The sequence below is a fragment of the Nipponia nippon genome, unplaced genomic scaffold (assembly GCF_047370975.1).
Source record: "Nipponia nippon isolate SJK-2023a ecotype South Korea unplaced genomic scaffold, ASM4737097v1 scaffold_4, whole genome shotgun sequence".
NCBI lineage: Eukaryota > Metazoa > Chordata > Aves > Pelecaniformes > Threskiornithidae > Nipponia > Nipponia nippon.
Window position 1 is genome coordinate 45,767,477 of NW_028262358.1, and position 22,362 is coordinate 45,789,838.

A 22,362-nucleotide genomic window follows, 5' to 3' on the forward strand; every position below is an offset into this window, starting at 1 on the left:
ATTATAAAGACATTTAATTATCAAACTAGAGTTATTGAAGGCCAACAAAATGGCACAATGGTGTTTACAAAGCACTACTACAGAGAGGATTTTAACTTGGGGCCCTACCCAGACTAGCAGGAATTGGGATAATCAGAAGAGAGTTCTCATTTTCAATTAGTAAGGAATACTTCCACTGACATAATACAACTTTAGCTTTTTAGCAGAGACTGTTGTTAATTCAGGTTTGACGCTCCTCAGAAGCCGATTTATTCATGCTTAGTGGAAAATTACTCCTGACAAGATACTAGATCATACAACGAGATGCAGTGAGAAAGCCGATAGCAAATCTGTGGTTCAATGCTATTTACATGTTAAAAAGCTGGTGACTATCCCACATTATCTCATCACAATCAGAGAAACTGCCAACAGGGGAGACGCAAGAACTGAACTACTGAAAACATGATCTTTGTCCTGTTTGGAGAAAGCCTGTAGGGAAGCAAGGCTCTAAAAGGAAACTATAGACTATAAATGGGAAGTGAAGATGAAGAGTGTCATTTTTCTTAAATGATCTAAACCACATTTGGCATTAAGTCTCCAGTGACTTAAAAACAAACTGAAAAAACACATCAGGGGTTATTTTTAATTACTGTACACTAAGCTTAGATGTTAGCTAACTACAGATGCACCATCCTAGCTTAAATAATAATAAATAATAAAAAAAAAAGTCTCTGGATTAGAAATCCTTCAAAAACTTTTCCTACCTCATCAATATATTCCAGTAGATCAAGTGCTTTCTTGAAGTCATACTCATTGGCCCTTCTGTTCTCATCACATATGTACATCTATGATATGAGAGATGAACGTAGAGAATTATTTTTAGCCTACAAACTAATGTAACTGATATCATGGACAACTCATTGTGGGAAGACCACCATGTATTTTCCGCTTACATGACCTTCTCATGAAAATATGTCTTGATTCAACTGCAAGTATTTTTATAGTAAGGAATATACTTAAGGTTTTAGAGCAGCATTCCACCTACGTGACAATGGTCTGTGGACAAATGATATTGAATATAAGGCTGCTAGGTTTCAAATTTAAATGCCATTTAAGGCTGTAACATTCCTGGACTATTGTAGCCGGAGCTCAGCTCCACAAATAAGCTCTCAGAATTATTTTGGTAATTAAGCTCAAAGCAGTACTTAAGCACACGTACTGCCGTTCACCTTTTAAAAACAGACAAGTTTGCTATCAATATTTCACCCCTCCCAATTCTAAATTAGTACTTTAAAGGAAAATTAACATTAATGCTCTTTTTATTTACACTTTCCAAGTTTCATTCTCACATTCCAAGTAGCAAGCATGAACATTGGTTCGACAACAGAGAATTCAGAAGGAAAACTGTCACGGTGCCCACACTTGCCCAGTCACGAGTGACACTTCCTAGTCTCCCCTCATTGCACAGATAGTCTCACTTAAAGATACGGGTAATGACTTCAGAATCTGCTATTAACGTTGTTCTAAGAAAATGAGGAGAATGTAAACAAGCACACTATCAGCTTTTGACTTTCCCCAGGATTACAGGAAAAGTAAGGAGTTGCAAAACTGACACCTAGACAGGACCTGATTTGTTTTACAACGTATCGTTGATGCTCATTGGATATTTTTTGTGTGCGCCACTGGATGGTAAAAACGTGCTGCCAATAAGGCAGAAACAACAAGGCTACTGGTTGCTGGCTACCACCAGAAAGGGGTGTGGAAAGGAGTCAGCACTATTACTGATCCCAGTACTGGAGCAGTTCATGGTTTTGTTTCAGTATGGGTTGGGGGTTTTTTGGGTTTGTTTTTGAAAAAGAAGGGGAAAAAAAAAAGTAGAAAAACTTCAGATGCCTCTTTGCAACAGGTGACCAAAAGCCTCTCCCTGCTTCTAGCCCTTCCTTTTTCTAGATTGCAGCATCCTTCTCCACTGAGGTGGAATTCTTTGTTCCTTCTGCCTTCCAGGTTCTGCCCTACTGAGAATGTACCAGAAGGTAAAAATTGTCTCATATCCAAAAACTGGCTTAAGCCAGTAAATCAACTTCTGGCACTGATTTAATTTGCTTTTTCTCCTAGCAGCACTCTAAAGCACACGTTCAACAAAAAGAAATTTGAACTAGAAACAGCATTCTGAAGTTCGATGCTGGTAGAAACTAAGCAAAGATAATCAAATTCATATATCAGATCTTTAGGTGCTTAGCAAGTCATGTAAGGGATAAAGACAGCTGTGTCATTTTATTTTATCGCACGGAGGCAGAAAACATACTGGAACTTTACCTGTGTAATGAAGAAAACATGAGATACTTACATCAATGAGCTGAGATGCAGACAACACTGGCATATCATTGAGGTTCAACTGTTTCTCTGCCAGTAATTGTTCAGGAAGTGTCTCCTGATGTAACAGAAAGCGTTCCTGTTCCGATATTTCTTGTAGTCATTTAAGGAAACGAATGTTTCATGTTATTAAAATGTAATAATAAAGTCTATGGAACAGTAACAACTGTCAAGTCGCAATATTATTCAGGTCCACAAGTGTTTGTTATGAAGCATTCTATTTGGACACTTATCTATGCTCCTGAAGCACAGGAATACTTCAATATTGTCATCCTGGTGAACCAGTTCTCACTTTCCACTCAGGCTTCCAGTGTAATGCAGACTGATAACTCCTTTTTTCTCACAACCACAAAACGAATACATGGGATTGGAGGGAAGTTGTTGCACTATGCAGGAAAGTAAGTTGGTTGCAATTTTTAGGAGCTACCTTTTGGCTGAAGACATGTGCCATGGACCTGCTCCATCTCATGAATTATTCCATTTTTGATTGTTTTATTTTCCAGTATAATCTGCGTCAGGGTTATAAACTTATTAGGCAGAAACAATCAAAATGGAATAATTTCAGCCACAGTACGTGAACCCTGCTTCCCCCCCGCCAAGTTCCATTGCATGGTAGAAAGGAGCATTTTATTTGTTAAAATGGATAAGCAGAATGCAGCAGAAATAATTATTTTTTATCAGTAGAAAACTGATACACAAAGAGCGTAAGTTTTAAAAGCCATGTCACGTGTCATACAGAAACGTGTAGCAGAGTAAAGTCCAGACCAAGTTTTAAGAGTCCATCACTCTACTGAAGTAAAGCTTTGATTTCCTCATTTTTCTACGGTTTTCCTATTTAAAGATGAGATTCTTCATATTAGCATAGGTTTTTCTCACAGCGGTGAGAAAAACAAATTTCAACTTCAAGATTTCATGCAATGCTTTATAATGTAAAGGACAGACAATATATTATTACAAGCTAGAAGTAATTTGTGAAGTTATCATAATTATCCCCAGCCTTTTTCAACAAGATTTCTTTTAAGAATTGTACAAAACATACATGAATAAATACGCAGATAAATAGAAATAAGCTTGAGTAGTAACCTGGAGTAACATTTCAAAGCTTTCCCCTGGTGGCTAGTATTAGCTTAACTGTTAGTGTAGAATTGCTTTTTCACAAACTCACTGTGCAGCACATGTTGCTGTATCAGGAAAAGGATTTTTTCCAAAGTGATAGGAATGGCAGAGCAGTGGAACTGTTGCATTTGGTAATGAAGTAGAATAGGTATTCTTACTTTTCCCATTATCATCCTTTCAGCTAGAGCATAATGAAACACTGTCACCGTAACCTTTCTAGATACAGAGAGAGTAAGATGCTGAGAAAGCACTTCTTGATCACAAATGTATATATTTGTGGGTACATTATTAAAACACAACATAGTTACAGGATTTCCTTGTACAGCCTAAGAGTCTCAGGACTTGAGAAGAATTCAAAATTGAGAGCCATTCAATAAACAGGCCTTAAGAAATTAAATCATTTTTACCTCGCATCTGAAATATAAAATGCAGCTTCATCTACTTCAGAACTGTCTAATGACTTCTCAAAAAGACTGTGCAGCTTGTTATTTATGCCAATATTTTGTGTGTTATTACAAAAAAGTGAAAAGGTACAAATTTCCCTTGCTCATAGTCCTAACTCACAGGTGAAGGTGAATACTAAGGTTACTGCCTTATGCTCTCTTCCTTATCCTTCCTGCAATGAGCAAAATCATCAGTCCATTTATCCTTACCATGTTAAGTCAGAGCCCTCAGCCTAATAAATTAACTATCTGCAAAATTCACATTATTCTAATTCAATACCTTCATTAGTCTATTCTTCACTTTCCTCTGTTTTTATTTCTTACCTTCTATTTTCTCTTGCAGTATATCTTCTGAGAAGTCAGATGCCAGCGCGGCTAATTTGCTCAAGCCAAGAAGTGTTTTCTTCTTTGCAAAATATCGGGTCTCCATATTTGCTAAAGTCTGCAACGTTCTGTGAGCCTGAAATTAATAAAGATGTTAGAACTCAGTTTAGAATTTAACATCAGAAGCTTAACAGATAAGGATTTAATCTGAACTGCAGTCTCACAGCTATTTATTGTCTGTAATACTATAACCCTTGTTTTTAAAAGTCGTACAACTTGCACATTAAAACTCTGCGTTACACTCTTCAGGAAGAGATACAGATCTGTACTCCAATTACAGCCAAAAAACATTTTTTCATTACTAATCAAGAAAAACTATCTTATGATCAAAGGATAAATTGCAACTTCACGTATTATACCTCTGGGATCTTACTCAAGGCTTTGCCATAAAAGCCAGGCAAAATATACTTTGACAGGACAACTTTGCATACAGATTGATTTACTTGTTAATTCAGGAATCTGAAAACCAGAATTATACGTTTAACTGCTGCAGTAACCACACACTTAGGCAAGAATTTATTTGTCTGTCAGACAAAGGAACAGAAAATTTCTGAGCACCTACTCAGAAACAAACTATCCAGACTGAATTGCTTGTATATTTTGGAGTCTTTGTCCCTTCTTCATAGTGCTTTGCTATAAAAGACAAAACCTCAGTCGACAAAAATGGAATATTACAAGACTCACAGGGTGGGTTTTGGTTTTTTTTTGTTGGTTTGTTTTTGGGGTTTGTGTGGTTTTTAAGGGGCATAAAGTATTATCAACCTAAAACTTGCAGTAGGATAAATGTTTCCATGCTCTGCATGCTTAATAAATGTGCACATGGACCAAAAGAAGCCATTTTTCCTTAGAATTAGTTTATTTGCTAAAGTGAAATACATTCATAAATCTAGCAGAAAGAAGTGAAGACTGACCAACAGGAAGCAGGGAAAGAATAACTAGGCAGCCTACAAGGCAGCAAAGACTCAAGTTTAAAAACAATGCCACATTAGCTATTAAAAAAAAATATTGCTTTTATACTATGAATATTAGTGATTAAAATAACTTTTTTTTTTTACTTTTGTGATACCTCCAAATTCATTTGCTTTAAATAGTTAGTTTTGAAATATAAATTTCAGTTTTTCCCTTGCTGGATGATCTGATAATGCTATTAATATTCACTGTAAACTCCCAGTTCCACCAAAGTGGTGATCACGTAGCCATATAAAAATTCCTTGATACAAAATGTTAGTCACCAACAAGGGATGAAAAGCAGCCCTAACTTCCATTACGGGGTGCAGTGGCTTATATGATATACCAGATGGTGCCTGGAGGGAAGCTTTTGGTACTCCATTAATAATCCATGTCATCTCTCCCTTAAGTCACCTAGATAAGCTGTCTTCTTTTGATGATGAAGAGTCAGAACTAGATAATTTGCCTACCTGAATATGTACTTGAGTCATTTAACATATGATATTTCTGTTTGGTTGTATTAAGAAACCCTACCTTTTGCAAATCCTGACTATTGATTTCATGTAACCAGCTCAGATGCTCATGAGCTTGCAAGAAACTGGCCAGCTGTCCGTGCTGAGCAATAGGCTGAGATAACAGCTTCCCTCGCTTTCCTTTTTCTAAATACCAGCGAAACAGGAAATCTGAAAAATTCTGAAGATAACAGGAATATGAGTAGATTTTAAAAGTTACATTTAAATATCTTGTTTGTCTTCTAAGGCAAAATGTTTCATAACAGACAATCGGTAAGGACATCATAAGAACCTGCTTAACAAAACAAGACACACAGACACACACACAAAATAACATACTGTTGATGAAAAAAACTTAAAGAGTTCTGATAGAAATAATGTTTAAAGAATTCATCAGCTACAGTGCAAGAGATGCTGATACGCACAGCAGGGTTCATCCTTCAATGGAAGCGAAGGAAGTGCCAAATAGAAGTTCTTCATGATAACACACAAGAATGGAAACAGGTATCACATCACCCACAATTCTAATCATCTTTTACCTGTTCCTTTCCCCTCTCAGAACTCCGTGCTTACTACTTCCTTTCATATATAAGTTTGCTTCTGCTGTCACTGTTTTTGAAACGTTCCCTCCTACCTCCAACTGAACCTACAACCTTACTTCTCTCAGTCATCGTTAAAAACTAATGTATTTTTAAAAACAAACACCTACTTTATCCTCAAAAACTTCAGTGTGGCATAACTAATCAGGGTTTATGTTTGAGATGTAACTTAGGCTTTTCAGAGTAGTTTTAGAATAATGCTAAATTCTAATTGCATTAACAATTTAAAAAATAAAGTTTGAAGAGGCCACCAGCCTGATAGTCTATCCATTAGACTTGATCTATTCAGCTCTACATTCACTAAAGAACTCATAGATAGAAGTCTTTTCAGAAGGCATTACTTTTTTCCTTAAAAAAACCCAAAACCATCTGAAAAGAACAAACAGAGAATGCCTTTTCCTTAAGCTTCCCAGTTTTTCAGCACACTTAGAGGTTTTTACAGTGGATTTTGACAGACATTGAAAAATTGTCCAAGAAGTACCTGGCAGAACAATAAAAAAAGACCACAGCAACATCCCTATCTTCCTACTCTTCTTAACTACTTTCCTATTTATATATTTAACAATCTCATCTTCTCTTTTTTGGAAATTATCCTTAATTTTATATGGCATTAGTTTAATAAAACAACAGTACGCTGACTACAGCACCTCAGTGAACAAGTCACAAAATGCCAGAAGACGTGAGAAGATGTGTTTGAGGCACAAAAAAGGTCGCACGAAAAGCCACTGCCCATACAGCTAGCACCCGTATTTCTGCTGACTTGCTTTGCGGTCTCACGGTAAAATATGCCATTGAGTTCTGCACAGTGAATCTTGACTCGAATTTTCCACATCACCCCCATACGTATATGTAAATACATTTGAATAAACAGACACTCCTTCCAAATCATAGCTTTGCAACATTTCAGGTGCAAACATAGTATAAAACACTATCTAAAGGAATTAGGAAAAAAAAAAAAAAAAAAAAAGAGTTACCTGATCTGCAAACTGACTCATGTAACGTTGTAATCTGGCCTGGTTGTCTGTCTGCTCACACATTTGCACCAGGATATCAAAGTCACAGTACTTCTCTGCTAAAGCAGCTGCCATCTGATACTGTCCCAGGGAAACTAAGTAACAAAGAAGAAAAAGAAGTTATATCAGACAAGCTCATCTCTGGCTGTTGAGAGGAGATGTTTGACTGAGAGCAGAGACCAGAAAAATGAAAATAAGTTTCAAGTGTTTACATCACAGAGATACTTACACATTCCCAAAGAAACATTCACCTTACTGCATCCATACCCTGTGCACAGGCAAGCTCACATACCCACCACCTCTGTCCCCCAACACAAGAGGGAAGAAGAGAAGTTTAGAATACTAAATCACCAGTATACATTCCATTTTCTCTGAAAATTAGCAGCATCTGCTATTTGTGCTTTGGGGGAAGGAAAAAAAACCAAACAACAAACCCATGACTTAATATCTGTATTAATATCCACTTAATTATGCAAAGTGACAAAGCAGCAGGCAAAGGCTTTTGATAACAAATAAAACAAGTAAAGATAACATATTTTGAATACAAATCCTATTATTTAAAATCTTTCATTTTGGTTTAATCAAATACCTAAGAGTTAGCAGAACATGCAAGTCTGTTTGTAAGGAAATATTAACTTTAGATTGAACATAATGATATAAAATGTATTTACAAGCTAACAGAGCCCATGAATGTCAGTAAAACTGGCAATGATAGTTTAAGAGACTTTTCTTAAGGTTTAAGAATGTTAAAAGGCAGTGATTATTAGACTGTTCTATTTATAGCGTTCATTTTTAGCCTAAAAAAATTAAACCTTATAAGCTTACTAAAACGTATTTGCTCAGAGTTATTTCCACTTAACAAGGGGTCTTTGCTTTCAATTACTCATTAAAGACTTGACCACATCTGACATGTTAAACAGCAGGTTTGATTATTAAATAATCAAGATTTGAAAAGTAACTTTTTCTTGATAAACACTAAACAAACTTTCAGGCATATAAATTTATGTTAACTAGCAACAACATAAACCTTTAGAAATCCATTTATAGGCTATTTTCAGCCAGCTGGCACAAGATAATTTCCTATCAGAAAAATATAACAAGTTAGCAAAGAAAAAAATTCAAGCAGCAATGTGTCTTATTAGAAGTATGGGCATGGGTGCAGTCTTGGATGCAATTCTGTAATCTGTTGTTATTTTGTAAATATCCCATTCAATCATAAAAACAGTCATTTATACTCTGAAGGCAAACATGTAGAACAACTAGAATTCACACACAGACGCCATCTACTCCATCAAATTTGCATTATTTTCTCATCGAATGGAACACTTAATCCTTGCATTAAGGAAAACAGACAGTACTTACGGAGAGGAGACAAGAGTTCTGATCTTTTCTGCACATATTCCATTTCCACATTGCTGTATCTCTCTTGATCAGCAGGGCGGTCCACAGATTTCAGCTGAGAAACATAGCCATCTAGAAAGCAATCCAGCAGTGCCACCAACTGTTCAGCCACAACGCTACGGAGGTTACTGTCCACCTGGGGATACACCATCTTCAGAATGATTCCATGCTGACGTATTATTGCTGTACGAAGGCCACTAGATGCTTGGGAAAACACCACAGTGAACATTAAAACAATAATTCTGTCATCACAGGAATCTATGCTGAAGTATAACAAAAGCGTTACTATGTATAATTAAAAAAAAACAGAAAGCAAAAAGCTAATAAACATTTTAATTTTAAAAATCAAAGCAATACTGTAAAAAAAAAAACCAAAAACCAAAACACAACCACCCACACACATACTCCCATCTACCTTTAATTATTAAATTTGGTCAAAATGTAGTAGACAAAAAAAGAACAGAAACATAACGACTCCCTGAACTACACAGATCTACACTATCAACTATCAATACCAGCTATTTTTCAGAAGAAAAGAATCACTCGCACGAGCTGTAAGCAGAGGAGAATACACACAAGGAAAAGGCAACTTCTAGTAACCCCATTTAAATACATCAAGACATAACACACCAAAATAGCTTGCATGGGTCCTGCTTTCCAAAAGATTTTTATCTTGGGAGCACTAAACAAGTGTGTAGAGGCCACAGGGAAGCTTAAGCACCAACTGGAAAGTGCTTGCTTCTGCAAACATCTGTTCTGATAGTTTTTCATGTTATTAAACCATCAAAACAAAACACTTAAGGAAGTGGAGAATCATCAGTCCTTTTAAAACAGTTATAAATCACATTTTATGATTCATTTTAACATTATGTATCCCATAGGTCTGCCAACCAGAACCAGTGCATGCTAAAAAAAGAAAAAACAAAACAAAACAACCAACCAACAAACAAAAAACCCAAAACAATCAGCAAGTTAACTTTGTCTCTCAAACTTCATTTTTGTAGTCAAATTTGCAATGCAAGTTTTAAAGAATTATCACCAATACTGGGCAAAATAAGTGTTCGTTGATTCATTCCATTTCATTCACCAAATGAAACCTTTAGCTTCTCCTGTTCTTACTGACAACCTTATAGCAGCTTTCAACAGTAAGTTTAACATTCAGATTGAAATTCTTGTGTTCTGAAACTCATGAAAAGTATTTTTATTTAGGACAGACAATTAATAAACTAGTAATAATAATTTCTCACCTGTCCATGGAATATATTCAGGTTCTCTTTCCGGAAGCTCTCCTGTTTTATATAAAGAGGCTCTAGATTGACGATACTGGCAGGCAGCTTGTAGCATGTCCTATTTAAAGGCAAGGACGTAAGTACTTTAAAGTCTACCTGCATATACACAGACTGTAAAAGATGACATCCTTTATAACTCTGAAGTATTCTTTTAATATCCCCCTTCTTTCTACACCACTTTCTCAGATTTATAGAAGAGCACATACTGACTGAGCAAGACACCTCAGTGCTCAAGCATAAGCTCTTCACTCTTTGCTACATACTCATGCTTTCACAACTTCCAACAATGCTGCAGCTTCTCAAATTCCCTTTAGCAGTGGCTCAGGAGGAAAAGGAATGTCCCTAATTCTGCATGAGACCATCTTTTCCTTCCTAATGTATTTGGACACGTGAAAACTGCATTCACTTTTGTTCTCATATCAGTAACTCAGACGTACTGTGCTCAACTTGTTGAGTGCTCTTCAATATATACCTTCCCCTCCCACGAACATTTTACTTAATGCAGTTCTATACCTTAATGATGTTGTTCACATTGACAACTATCTGGGCCCACTCAATTGATTCAATAGGCATATCTTTCAAGATTTGTTCCTCTTCTTCCAGTAAGCATTCAAAGATGGAATCTATCTGGGACACCTTAAAGATAGAAAGAAAAATTGCACTGAGCACAAACATATCCATTACCAGCTGACACCTGAAAGCCAAGTTATGAGCTGTATCGAAAAATACACAAATATTGGTAGAAACCACATCAATAGCCAAAAATATTAAAAGGTATCAACTACTCAAATGGATAATGAAATCATCAGCTTATATTTCATACAATACTTAGAATACAAGAATTGCCTTATTTCTGGACTTAAACCTGGAAGAAAAATAAAAATATCCTCTTTTTCGAAGGCAACTCCATAAACTTTCATTAGGCATATTCCTCTGTATTCCTCTGAAACATTTGGCAGTAGAACCTTTGTTAGATAAAGTATACTGGATAACATACTTACTATTTCTATTTTCTTTTATATTTATTTTTCTCCATTAGCAACTACTGTCCCCTACAGGAAAAAACTTCCTAAGAGTAAGCATTTTGTGTATAGTTCTTCTCGAGAAGGAAGGAAGAAAGAAAGACCGGGCACTTGACTGGAATGCGGCATAAACTGAGAACTAGCTTAGATTTACTAATGTTAGAGAGGACAAAAAATTATGAGAGACTGAAGCGTTACAATTCCATCCAGGACAGCTCATCAAAGCAGCTCTCCTATCTGGAAAGCTTCATACTCTCCAGTTCACCCCGTAAAAATGATAATTTAGCATATGTTTTCTGATGTGCCAGAGAATTTCACTTGTCGTCTTCACTGTGCATCCATGTAGATTAGTTGGAAATCATAACAACTTCTGCTACATGAAACACGTCATGTTTCAGCTCCAGACATAAAAAAGCATGTACGCTAAAGTGAGGAAAATACTACCTCACCATCCCTATTTAAAGGGAAATTGTGTAAAGTTGAATTGCTTTTTAAAGGGAAAAGTGTCAAAGTATACATTAAAGCACTGCAACTTTTACTACATGCGATACTATACAATGATTCAGAAGTAACAGGTTTCTTACCTCTCGGAAGAACACATCTGCAGGGGTAAGACTTGGTGGAATGTCACACTCCCTTTTGTTTAATGCGATCAGTATAGCAGCATTCACTAGATCAGGCAGCCTGGACTGGTGATTCTTGAGAACAATAGCTGCCGCTAGTTTCTCTGCATGCTCGCAGAGCAACAATCGAGTTGCCATCGGCATCCCTCGTACTGGAAAACTGCCCAGACGTTCAAATATACCAACCTTTTATTAAAAAAAAAAACCAAAACACACCACATGCACTTTAAACAGTGTTCTAGAAGAAAAACTTTAAGACAAAATAATACTCTATTGTGTGTGCTGACACCATTAGAACAGTAGAATTTTACCTGATGAAGAAACTCAATGAAGAAGGAATGTGCTTTTGTCTTATCCTCTAGCTGATGAAGAAGAATGAGAGATGTGTTGCTGAAACCAGCTGCTTCTAAAAAGAGAAGAATCTTAGATCAGAGCACTTGATATCTTCATGTCTTTGATAACTATTTTTTTTTGCCTCTGAGGTAAACACATTTCTATAAATTTCTATAGTATTACCGCACTGGTACTTTTTTAAACATACACACACACTTCATATATTGCTTACCATTCTATTTTTAATGTGTTTTTTGAACTCTATCATAGCTGAAGTAAAGCCTTTAGTAGAAATCAAGTATCTTTAGATCAGTACAACTATTCTGAAGCCCTCGATTCATTATGCTGCTAAAATAGCAGCTCACCAGCTTATTCAAGTTTTAGTAAGATTTAGATGCAAATTTTTAACTTAGTTGTGGTCTAGCTATTGCTAAATTTATTACGCCCTAGACCACAGCTACTACCAAATAAAGTGTTAACAGGCATTCAGACCTGATTGATTCTGCGTTGCCTGCACAATTCCACTGCACAGCATAAGTGGTTGCCCAGCACTGCTCTACTTACTTTTCTTCTTCCTCAAATAAGCTTGCATCTGAAAAGCCAGCTAACATTTCTGTTTGGACAATCAGGTTCTTAAAGGAGTCAGTAAGGATGATGGAAGCTGCCTCATAAGTATCCTCACAAGTATATCACCTCAGCAGAGTTCTCCAGAGCCCAAATTATTTTCCTATTTGAGAATTTTTGTATATTCTGAGCCTGCTTTAAGCCAAAAGACTAGCAAGATACAAAAACTCAGAAGAACTATCACTATGAGCAAAATTAGCAAGACTATTTCCAAGAAGCTATCAATTTTCGCTTCTTGCTTTAGCCAGGAATAAATGCAGATAAGCCACTGAATTAAAACCAAAGTTGATTCAGAAAATACTAAGGATCTGACGCCTGACAATTTTTAACTGGCTGCCACACAGAAACAACAGCAGGAAGCATCATCCATCTGTAACTATTTACTACATGAACTTTCAAACTAAGTCTCTGCTCAGTAACTGGCAACTGCTGCCTAGAGGTCCCGGGGACAGTTTCAAATTAACACTGTTCATAAAAGACAGGGAAGCATGAACAAAGAAGTTCCTTGCTGAAAACGTGTCTGCTTTAATCCTTTATGTACAACACATACTCCAAAATAAATTTCTCTAGTCTCTTTTAGGCAGACATAAATACCAATGCCCCAGAGGAATACGAGCTCACTCTACCCAGGATCCAAGCCCACCAGAAGCTGTGCAGCCACACTGACAAAAGGCTAAGCATGAGCAAATAAACTCTTTCTCTCAACATATCTATTTGTGGAAAATAGATCTATCCAAGGAATCATGGAAACACTAAAGTGACACCACCTGTTCCTTGCATAAAGCATCCTTCTCAGAAATGTTTCTTTGCTGTTTGTCTTTACTATATGAAGTCAAGAACTAACCACAGCAGACTGCAAGTTTATCTGGCAGTTTCATAGGATGCATCTTTTAGCCTTTCTGGAAACAGTGGTGGAAGAGGGCAAGGGACACCTGTGCCTTTTTTGCAAAGCTTAAATTATAATTTTATCTAGAGTACTGTAGACAGTTTTTCACAAAAAAAAAAAAAAGCCCAAAACCAAAAACCAAACCAACCCAACAACCAACACCAAAAACCCCAACCAAAAAACCCCAGACCATTATGTTTACCTTCAGGTACAGATTCAGCCCATCTTGGATCAGAGGCAGGGTAATCATCCATTAAGTCTACACTGATCTGAGTCACTGCCCTATCCAGTTCCGCATCAGACTCCAGATCTGCATTACTTGGAAAGAGCTCAACTACCATGCTTTGTGCGTTGACTATATCTTTCCTGAAATAAAAGAAATACAAAGTATGTGAAATAAAAACAATAGAAAGGATTATAGGAAGAAGAACCACTCAATTAGTAGGATTTTCTGATATGCTTTTTGTAAATTGCTTTAGATTATAAACATCAAGCATTGTTTGGGCTATCTTTAAATGAATTATGGATAAAAGGTATTCTGATTCTATGGATAAAAGGTATTCCAATTCTTTTAAGGCAAGTAGGCTGCACAATCTATAAAACAAAAAAGCACAAGCCAGGAAGTATTTCAAGTCACTTTTTATTTTATTATCCCTATTATAATAGAATCATAGAATTGTTTGGGTTGGAAGGGACCTTCAAGATCATCTGGTTCCAACCCCCCTGCCAGGGGCAGGGACACCTTCCACTAGACCAGGATAGTGTCAAATGCTTTGCACAAGTCCAGGTGGTGGTGGTGGTATTATTATTATTATTGTTATAGAGAATATTATTATTACTATTTAAGAGAGAAGATTCATCATACAGAGCTACGTCTGGATGCCTCTGGTAGCTAAGTCAGCAAATTTCTATTGCTTGCTTTAAAATCCTCTCAAGAGTACATGTAATCACTCCCACAAATGGCAATAGAGTAAAAGCTTTCAGGAAAATGCTTCAGCAAATATAACACTTCAGTCGTATTTCCTATAATTTCAGAGAATCCTATTCTATTTGGGTCAATAAGTAAAAGAGTAAGAAGCATCCAGATACTTAAACCTCCAACATATGAAGTTGTACTGAAGACCTCTACGTAAGAAGTATGCAATATTTACAAAAAGCACTGATTCGATTTTGTGACTAAAACTTATAGTATTCTGACTGAGAAGGGATACTGTGATTCCAATATATTATCTGATTTTGGAAATATTTATATTTTTCATGAGACTTTCAGTTTGAATGTTTATATGACCAAGATATCTTGCAATAAAAACCAGCAGTGCATCCAGAAATTGGACAAAAGTTTACTAAAGCAAACTGTACTTTTAAAAAGTGGAATATACTGAATCTTCTGTTAAACAACCTTCCGTTATTTGCTCTGCATCAACTGCTTGGCCATGTGGACAGGCCATTGCTATATCTGTTCTGTGGAAGGTTTCTCCATTCATTTTACCATACTATTTTTCTGGAAAAAAATCTGAATCAATACTATACAGATCAAATTATTAATTTCTTCTAGTTTCATAAATATAACCCAAATTTTAATCAAAATAACATTAATAAACTTTCATACTGTTTCACATTGTTTTCCTTACTACATCCTACCTTCTTCTGACTCTGTTTCCAACCCCCTTGTTCACATCCTCAGTGATACCAACTTTTGTATTTGTTATCTGTGCTCTCACACCTTAGCTACTCCACTCACCTCAGGACTACAGCCATCTTCAGCAGCAGTTCCGTTTACTGACATGTCCACTTGTGAATACATATAGATTTTTCTAAATTCTGTGCATGTTTACAGATCTTGTCTTGATACCCTTTATTACATGAGCCTGATCCCCTTCATAATCTTCTACCTCACATGCAGCTCTCTGTCAAAAGCACTCCTACTTCCTGTTATCTTAAATCTGTTCTTTCCAAGTTTTAAGACTCTTTAAGAAGATTAGTCCTAAGAGGCTTTGTGGGTTGTTTTTTTGGTTTTTTGTTTGTTTGTTTTTGTTTGTTTTTTTTTTTTAATTAAATATATATTGAAAACAATCCCCTCTGAATATTATTAATCTAAGTGTACAGCTCTGTTTATCTTCCTATGTCTCCTCCTCCTTCTTTGTTTACATCGCTCATCTCAACATCAAACCTTTCAGAGGCATTGCATGCCTCCCAACTGTCAGGTTGCTTCAATCAGGATAGTTTGACGAACAGTGTATTTCCTTCCACTCCCACTCCCCCCATATCAGTCAATCTGAAAAAAAAAAATCATCTTGCCACCGAACCTGCCATGCTAGTTATTCTTCATAGCCACGTAAATAGTAATTAAACATATTCTAAAGTATAACTGAAATCAGCTATGTAAATAAAAATGAGGAGAAAATGAAAGAACATTTTTTAACAACAAAATACCACTTACTAAAATAAAGAAGTTAAAATAACAAAGTTTAAAGTTGTTTCACTGGCAGTAATGTAACATCACAGAATTTATGCAGAGTAAGCAAAAAGACATTGAGATTGTAGCAGTCTGCTCCTTTCTAGCACATATTGCTTCTTCACTAGCTCAAGATGTGTCTAACACTTTCCTAGTAAAGATGTGTATGTATCATTAAAATAGCTTTAATTAAAACAGCACAAGAGTATCTTTACCAAGACAATATCTTACTCAGAGTGCCTCCAAGAATAGCAAAGCCTCAAAAATCAAGTGCAATTTATACCTGCAGTACTGCAGAAAAGCAGCTTTCAGTAATTTAGTCTTATCTTCTTGAGATGTAATTTCTAGCCTACTGGTTGCATCAAACGCAGGACTCTGAAAATGCAAAGTAAAAACTTAGCTGAAAGACAAAGATCAATCTTCATTAGAAAAACTGTTTTCATTTCATAAGTAGCAACAACATAGATTTAAAATAAAAATGCCACCTGGAAGCAGTTGTTTATTAAGCCAAACATAAGCCCATAAGATACATTACAATCAAAGTCACAGTGGTTTGACCTCAAGCCTTTTAATAAAATTCACACAAACTGCGAAGGAACTTATGCCATCTTGTTTCACCAGTCAAGATTTTTATGGTAATTTAAAATATTTTAACATTCAAAACCAGAGCTTTTGACAGAATTTAAAAGGTATTCATCAGTACTATCACCCACAAAAACAATATAAGTGTAGACAAATCTAACTAGAGATTAGTTCAATAAGAAAAATATAGTTCCATCTGAGCAATCACCACAAAGGTCTTCCACTAAAATACTAGTTAATAATGACTGATTTAAAAGGTGATTTAATTAGGACTGAAACTCACTATTACCCCATTCTCTAATTTGTATTGTAACAACTTTTCTATTCTTCCCTCCCACTCCAGGGACATCTCCAGGGTACATGCATTTTAAACAAAACATGTTTGATGTAAATATGAGCTTAATAAATGCACATTGCACAAAACATCAATAAAAATACATTAACATTTTTATAAGACTATATTAACAAAAATATATAACAGAGCAGAAACAATATTCAGCCACTATATAGCTCTTCTCAGCTTAGCCTCCAAGCTTTTCACAGCACGATAAGAAAAAAGTGTCTCTTATATGCATAAAGGAACAGACACAAAAGACTGAAGAAACCATCCTGATCAAAAAGTGAGAACAAAGTATGAGTCTCTGCAGTAGTGTTATATCAGGCCTAGTGATATATAGTAATACATCTATGTGGAAAAAAACAAAAAATTCATAGAAATCTTGACTTCAAAAAAAAGGAAAACAAAAAACATTACCCAAATTGGCAGATGTTGTAAAATTTCTTGGGTTTTGAAAACTGCCTTCATTACAAGTGTTTGAGTCTCTATTTAAAAAAACCTTTAAAACTTAAGCAAGCTAGGATTTCCACAGTGAAAATTCAAAACTGCCAGAAAAACATTTTATTTTTACCCTCAGTTTTCAACCAGCCAAGCAAACAACCATTACCTCACTTCTTGGCCCAGCAACAGAAGAGGAAAGGGAATCTTCAAGGTCTTCAGGAAGCACAGAAATGTTTTCCCTGGACAAAATGGTGATAAGTCCACTTTTTTTGGTAAAGAAGATGGGGAGGCTAGTACAGGAACCTGCTCCTAAAATGCAATCTCCTAAGATGAGGGGAGAGGAAAAAAAAAAAGCACATAAATGCCACTTTAAGAACAAAATGTAACAGTTTCATAGACAATTATTAAATTTTGTTATGAACCAACTAACAGTAATTGACAACTGCACATGACAAACAGAAGTTGTGGATACTATTTGCTACTCAAGATGCAGATTTCCAGATACTGCAAGTTTTTAAAAAAAAAAAAATCAAAGAAAAAAAAAATCAAGATTCAGGTGGTTCAAATTCTACCTAAGGACCGATGTGCACATCCTACTTGAAAACACCTCTGAAGGTCAAGGATGACATACTTAGAGATATCTGACACAGACACCTAGTATGAATTTTAGGCTGACAGTTAACTTCAAGAAAAAAAAAATGGGCCAAAAAATCCCAGAAACAAAACCACCACCCTTTCATAGACCAAGAGTGGGGATCTACTTCATTTTCATCTGAAACACTGCAGAGCAAGCAATAACAATACTGGATGTCACGTCAGCGCTTTCTCCATACACTCATGAGAAACTCGCAACTTGAAAGATTTAATAATGAGAAAAAGGAGTGTAAATATGATTCTGCTCTCTGAGAAGTCTAAATACTGTAAAAACATTCAATTAGAAAGTATCAATGAGATGTGATTATTGTTTTTTCCCTGCACGTTACCTTGTATGCCAAATATGATTTTCTCCTGTGGTAAAGAAATTCTTCCAGTTCCAGTGGAACAAGCAAACACTTCATCTTCCTTATAGAGGTAAGCAGCATGGCTGAAGTAATCTGGCACTACCAGACAGCACAACACTTCCTCTTCAGACTGAAAGGGTTACATATGAACAATATCACATACATAATCAAAACCTTAAACAAACATCTAACATTTTAAAAGCTGATCTGAGTTGCCCAAATTTTTTTTTTCATTTTTAACAAGAAGATATGGATATAACTTATAACCTTAAAAACCAAACAAACCCACTTTTAATTTGCCCTAAAACTTAAGATCCTGTTTTTTTTTTTCTTCCACGTATATTAAATTCTTGCTAATTTCACACGGAGACACAAGTAAACAGATAAATTATTCTACCGTTTTCACACTCTCCTTCCATTTTAAGATTCAATTTTAAGATGCCCTTACAGGCAAGGGAGAGAGGGGGAAGAGTGGTAGAAGTTTACCAAAAAAAGTTAATTCCCAAGTTTATGCTTCCAGAAGAGATAGCACAAACAAGGTACACTAAGGACAACCAACATGTCCTCCCCTCCCAGCAAGCCAGTTGTCTAGCAAGGACCAAAATACAGGTCTCTTAATTCCTTGTCCTGCTACAAGAGTCTCAACAGAATCAGAGATCTGTTCTAAATGGATTGCATGAGTATACCATAAAATTACTCTGTAGAAACTTCCACAGACAGGACAAAAATTAAAATAAATCAGGAACAATCAGATGTTTAGACTTCTATTTTTGAGGCTTCTTTATCTTATACTTTAAAATGTAAAGCATAAACTTTACATACAGTTACTATTAAACATTAGAAGATGCTAGTACATATTTTCCTCAGAATACTAGGAAGGTATACTTCTAAGAACAACCTTAAGACAGAGAACTTGATTTTCCTTTAGACAAAAATCCGATAGCTGATTTATGTACAGGAATATTCTGAAACACTGTACCTTCTTAACTCGGTTTCAGAGCCTTCATTTGCATACCTGAAAAGATGGATTATACTGTGTGACCTCCACAACAACGTCATCAGACATCTGGTAGCCTTTGTCTTCTACTGTTATCAGAGTGTAATAGACAAGACATGGACGATCTCCAGGATGCCACGCTGCAGCAAGTATCACCAGTCCATCACTATTCAACAACAGATATCACACCGTTGAGAGATGATTATTACATATTTTACCTGCTCAAACTCTACCCGTCACAAAAAAAAAAATATTTAAGTACAAACACAAATAAATATTTTCCAATATTGTATTTTTTTTAGAAAGAAAGACTATACTATTTGTTCTTTCAAGCTGTTTTATTAACAGCGTTCATATTGCAGTACAAAACTGAACCAAGGCAGTTGTGATTTTATGTAATTAAATTAAATACAAGAGATACTGAATTCTCTGCATTTGCTGGAACAAGTTACAATTGCTTACTTGCTGTCTTTGTAATATCAAGACAAAAAAAATACCTGTCCTGGTTTCAGCTGGGATAGAGTTACTTCTCTTCCTAGTAGCTGGTATAGTGCTGTGTTTTGGATTTAGGATAAGAATAATGTTGATAGCACACTGATGTGTTAGTTGTTGCTAAGTAGAGCTCACGCTAAGTCAAGGACTTTTCAGCTTCCCATGCTCTGCCAGCGAGGAGGTGCACAAGAAGCCGGGAGGGGGCACAGCCGGGACAGCTGACCCAGACTGGCCAAAGGGCTGTTCCATACCGTATGGCGTCATGCTCGGTATATAAACTGGGGGGAGTTGGCCAGGGGGAAGCAATGCTGCTCAGGGACGGGCTGGGCATCGGTCAGCAGGTGGTGAGCAATTGCATTGTGCATCACTTGTTTTGTATATTCTTGTATCATTAGCGTTATTATTTTCTCTTCCTCTGCTGTCCTATTAAACTGTCTTTATCTCAACCCACAGGTTTTACTTTTTTCCCCAATTCTCTCCCCCACTCCACTGGGGGCAGGAGGGTGAGCAAGCAGCTGTGTGGTGCTTGGTTGCTGACTGGGGTTAAACCAGAACAATACCCAAACCTGATAAAACGACACTAAAAAAAGTGAAAGGAATTATTCTTAGGTAACAAATTTGTAACGCTAAAAAGATAATGACAGCATAAGGTATAGGATAATGTAGTTATCTAATATGATATGCTTATTTTATCAACGGTGGCACTCAAGTAAAATTTAATTGCCATTACTTACATAACGTTCTTGCAAGAAAACAGAATGCATTTATCTCATTAATGTAAGTCTTACCAGATGCAAGTGTACTTTCTTACCGATTCTGTTGCAAATCCATGTATTGTATATTTACTCCTCCTTTAATATCTTCATAGTTACTTTCAGAACCCTAAAAAACAACACATCTGACTTATAACTATATTTAAATAGGCTATTAAACAAACAAACACACAAACCCTTTCCAGGTCAGCTGGCTCTTACCCAGATTGCATCTGTAATATGTTCTTTCAGGATCCTGTTGATATCCCAGCTGAGAATATAACGTTCTGATGAATCATCAATCTCCCACTTGTTTAGAGTTGAACTTGTTAGCATATAAAAGCTTGATCTCTCTTCATCCCAAAGAACACTAGAAATCTGCATTTAAAAAAGAAAAAGCTAGAAAGGTTAAAGCACAGCCTTAATATTTGGATAGAACAATCTACACCGCTCTCAGACCACAAAAAAATCACTTCCTTGGGCAACCTACAAAAGTCACATTACGAGATGAGAGTATTATGATAATTTCCAAGAGAAGTCTTATTTTATAGATTTAAGAACATCTATAGTAAGTATGTTTCTCATACTTTCTTCCAACTTCTGTGGAGTTCATTGACAAAGCTGAACCCAATCACCAACACTTGGCAACCCCAAATCAGAAAAGTAAAGTTACAGGTTACCGTTAGTTTGTTCAAGTAGTAATGATGCTATTGCTAGAAAGAGGCAAGACTTCGAATCATTGCATACTCCCCAGGAAGTATTACTACTTTAAAGTCTCCTTTTATTCAGATCTAAAGAGCAAGTCAGCATTCTCCTTTACAAAGCGTACCATTAGTTGGTTTCTGTCTTTCTTTCAAATTTCAAATAAATATAAGTAACATAAACTAGTTCAGTCTTGTCTCTTTCTTTGGTCATCATTCATCCTTACAGTCTTTTCTTTTTTCTTTCTTAAACACTGAGGCTAGAAATTACAGAGAGAAATTAAAGCAGATTGCTATATGAATGTTTTTCAAGCTTACCACAGCATCATGTCCAGGAGACAATATACCCAGAAGAGAAGAAACCTTTCTACCAATTCCAGAAAACATGCCCTGACCCTGTGGCAGGGCATGCTGATGAATCTTGCCAGAACTATCTGGTATCAATCGAACTAGCTGGCCTCTAGAAGACGATAAAATAAAGCTTCCTCCCTAGTGAAAAGAAAAATATATATTAAATATATATAAATATATATTCAAAAAAAATAAAAATCACATTCCTGAAACAATTCTATTGTCAGATAAAATTCTTTATGCCAGCTCATAAGGGTAAACACTAAACAAGAACAAGACACAAGGCATCCATAGTACTTGAGAGCTAACAAAGGAAATAAAAAAAAGAAAATATTTACGACATAAAAAGACTCTTTAAACAAATTTTCCACATTATTCTCTATGCTTGAATCAGTGCAGCGTACAGCTCACAGTATACTTTTTTTCTTCAATTTTAAACCAAATTTGGAAAACATGAAAAGAAAATATAGTTAATCAATCTCTACAGGCATTACTGGGGTCAGTAATTAAAAAATTAATAACGCATTAGTGAATGTATAACTGAGAAAAGGTATCACAATGCTAGAGTCAGACCAGGAAAGAAAACAATACAAAGAAAGAAGTTGTTTTCTGTTGGGGTTTTTTGGGGGGTTTTGCTGTTGTTGGTGGTTTTTTTTTTTATTTTTTTTTTTTTAAGAAATAATAAATATTAGCACTAAGTCAAACATC

At 35.8% G+C, this 22,362-nt stretch overlaps 1 protein-coding gene across 12 annotated transcripts in view; it reads right to left on the bottom strand.

The window, feature by feature from the left end:
• Positions 1 to 22,362, bottom strand: part of NUP133 (nucleoporin 133) — a 40,470-nt gene that overhangs the window by 5,185 nt on the left and 12,923 nt on the right. For 4 of the 12 annotated variants that reach the window (XM_087775635.1, XM_087775627.1, XM_087775638.1 and 1 more), the window contains 19 exons: positions 21,622 to 21,792; positions 20,825 to 20,980; positions 20,662 to 20,732; positions 19,377 to 19,524; positions 18,344 to 18,491; positions 17,527 to 17,684; positions 16,284 to 16,375; positions 13,748 to 13,911; positions 12,014 to 12,108; positions 11,664 to 11,888; positions 10,571 to 10,693; positions 10,016 to 10,115; positions 8,730 to 8,972; positions 7,329 to 7,462; positions 5,778 to 5,936; positions 4,236 to 4,371; positions 3,518 to 3,649; positions 2,327 to 2,445; positions 744 to 824 (listed from right to left, as the gene is read on the bottom strand). In XM_087775635.1, coding sequence (XP_087631761.1) covers positions 744 to 824; positions 2,327 to 2,445; positions 3,518 to 3,649; positions 4,236 to 4,371; positions 5,778 to 5,936; positions 7,329 to 7,462; positions 8,730 to 8,972; positions 10,016 to 10,115; positions 10,571 to 10,693; positions 11,664 to 11,888; positions 12,014 to 12,108; positions 13,748 to 13,911; positions 16,284 to 16,375; positions 17,527 to 17,684; positions 18,344 to 18,491; positions 19,377 to 19,524; positions 20,662 to 20,732; positions 20,825 to 20,980; positions 21,622 to 21,792 — 2,655 coding nt within the window. The other 8 variants (XM_087775628.1, XM_087775633.1, XM_087775631.1 and 5 more) reach the window with 8 other exon arrangements.